Genomic DNA, 679 nt, shown 5'->3' with positions numbered 1-679 from the left:
GCCGCAGTGGAAGGCCGAGTGGTGCCCCCCGTAGATTTCCCCCACCAGCCTCTTCATCTCCTCCAGGGAGCTGGTGAGCATCAGGATATAGTTTCTGGCTAGCAGGAGGGTGGCGATTTTGGAGAGTTTTCTCACGGAAGGTCCGTGGGCATAGGGCATCACCTCCCGCAGCCCGTCCATGGCGAGGTTGAGGTCGTGCATCCTCTTGCGCTCCCGGCCGTTGATCTTCAGCCGCAGCTGCTGCAGGTCCTGCTCCGAGAGCTGCTTCTTGATTTTGTACTTGCTGCCTTCCCCTCCGGCCTTGGAGCCGTTCCTGGAGAGGCCTTCCCCCGACATCTTCTGCACCAGGTCGTTCTGGGTGGAGGAGATGGTGGTGGTGGTGGTGGTGGTCTCTCAGGTACATTTCATCCATGTCTGGCGAGGAAGCTCTGCTGGAGACAGAGCTGGAGTCAGAATTCATTGTATTCGGGCTTCTGAGCAAGAAACTCTTCCCTGCTCTAGCGGCGGCGGAACAAGACAACTCTCCTTCAAAAAGCAAGGAAAACGGAACGAAAAAGAAAGAAACGGACAGCAAGCTCTGCCAGCGAGGGCTGGAAATGCTGGAGGAAGAGGAAAAAAGCCCCTCAGCCCCCTCTCTCACCACGCTCTCTCCTCTCCCTCTCTTCCCCCGGTTACTCAG

The 679-nt window shown here is 57.6% G+C and overlaps 1 protein-coding gene across 1 annotated transcript; it reads right to left on the bottom strand.

Moving 5' to 3' along the window:
- Positions 1 to 6: 6 nt before the first annotated feature.
- LOC104628424 (oligodendrocyte transcription factor 3-like) lies at positions 7 to 460 on the bottom strand (the record flags this gene model as incomplete). The annotated part of the gene is given in 2 exon segments (XM_010296995.1): positions 7 to 379; positions 381 to 460. Coding segments are annotated over 2 exon segments (453 nt in total), but the record flags the coding sequence as incomplete, so codon positions are not given.
- Positions 461 to 679: the final 219 nt, after the last annotated feature.

This window comes from Phaethon lepturus, unplaced genomic scaffold, assembly GCF_000687285.1.
Source record: "Phaethon lepturus isolate BGI_N335 unplaced genomic scaffold, ASM68728v1 scaffold45891, whole genome shotgun sequence".
NCBI lineage: Eukaryota > Metazoa > Chordata > Aves > Phaethontiformes > Phaethontidae > Phaethon > Phaethon lepturus.
This window is presented reverse-complemented; position numbering and strand designations above follow the sequence as displayed.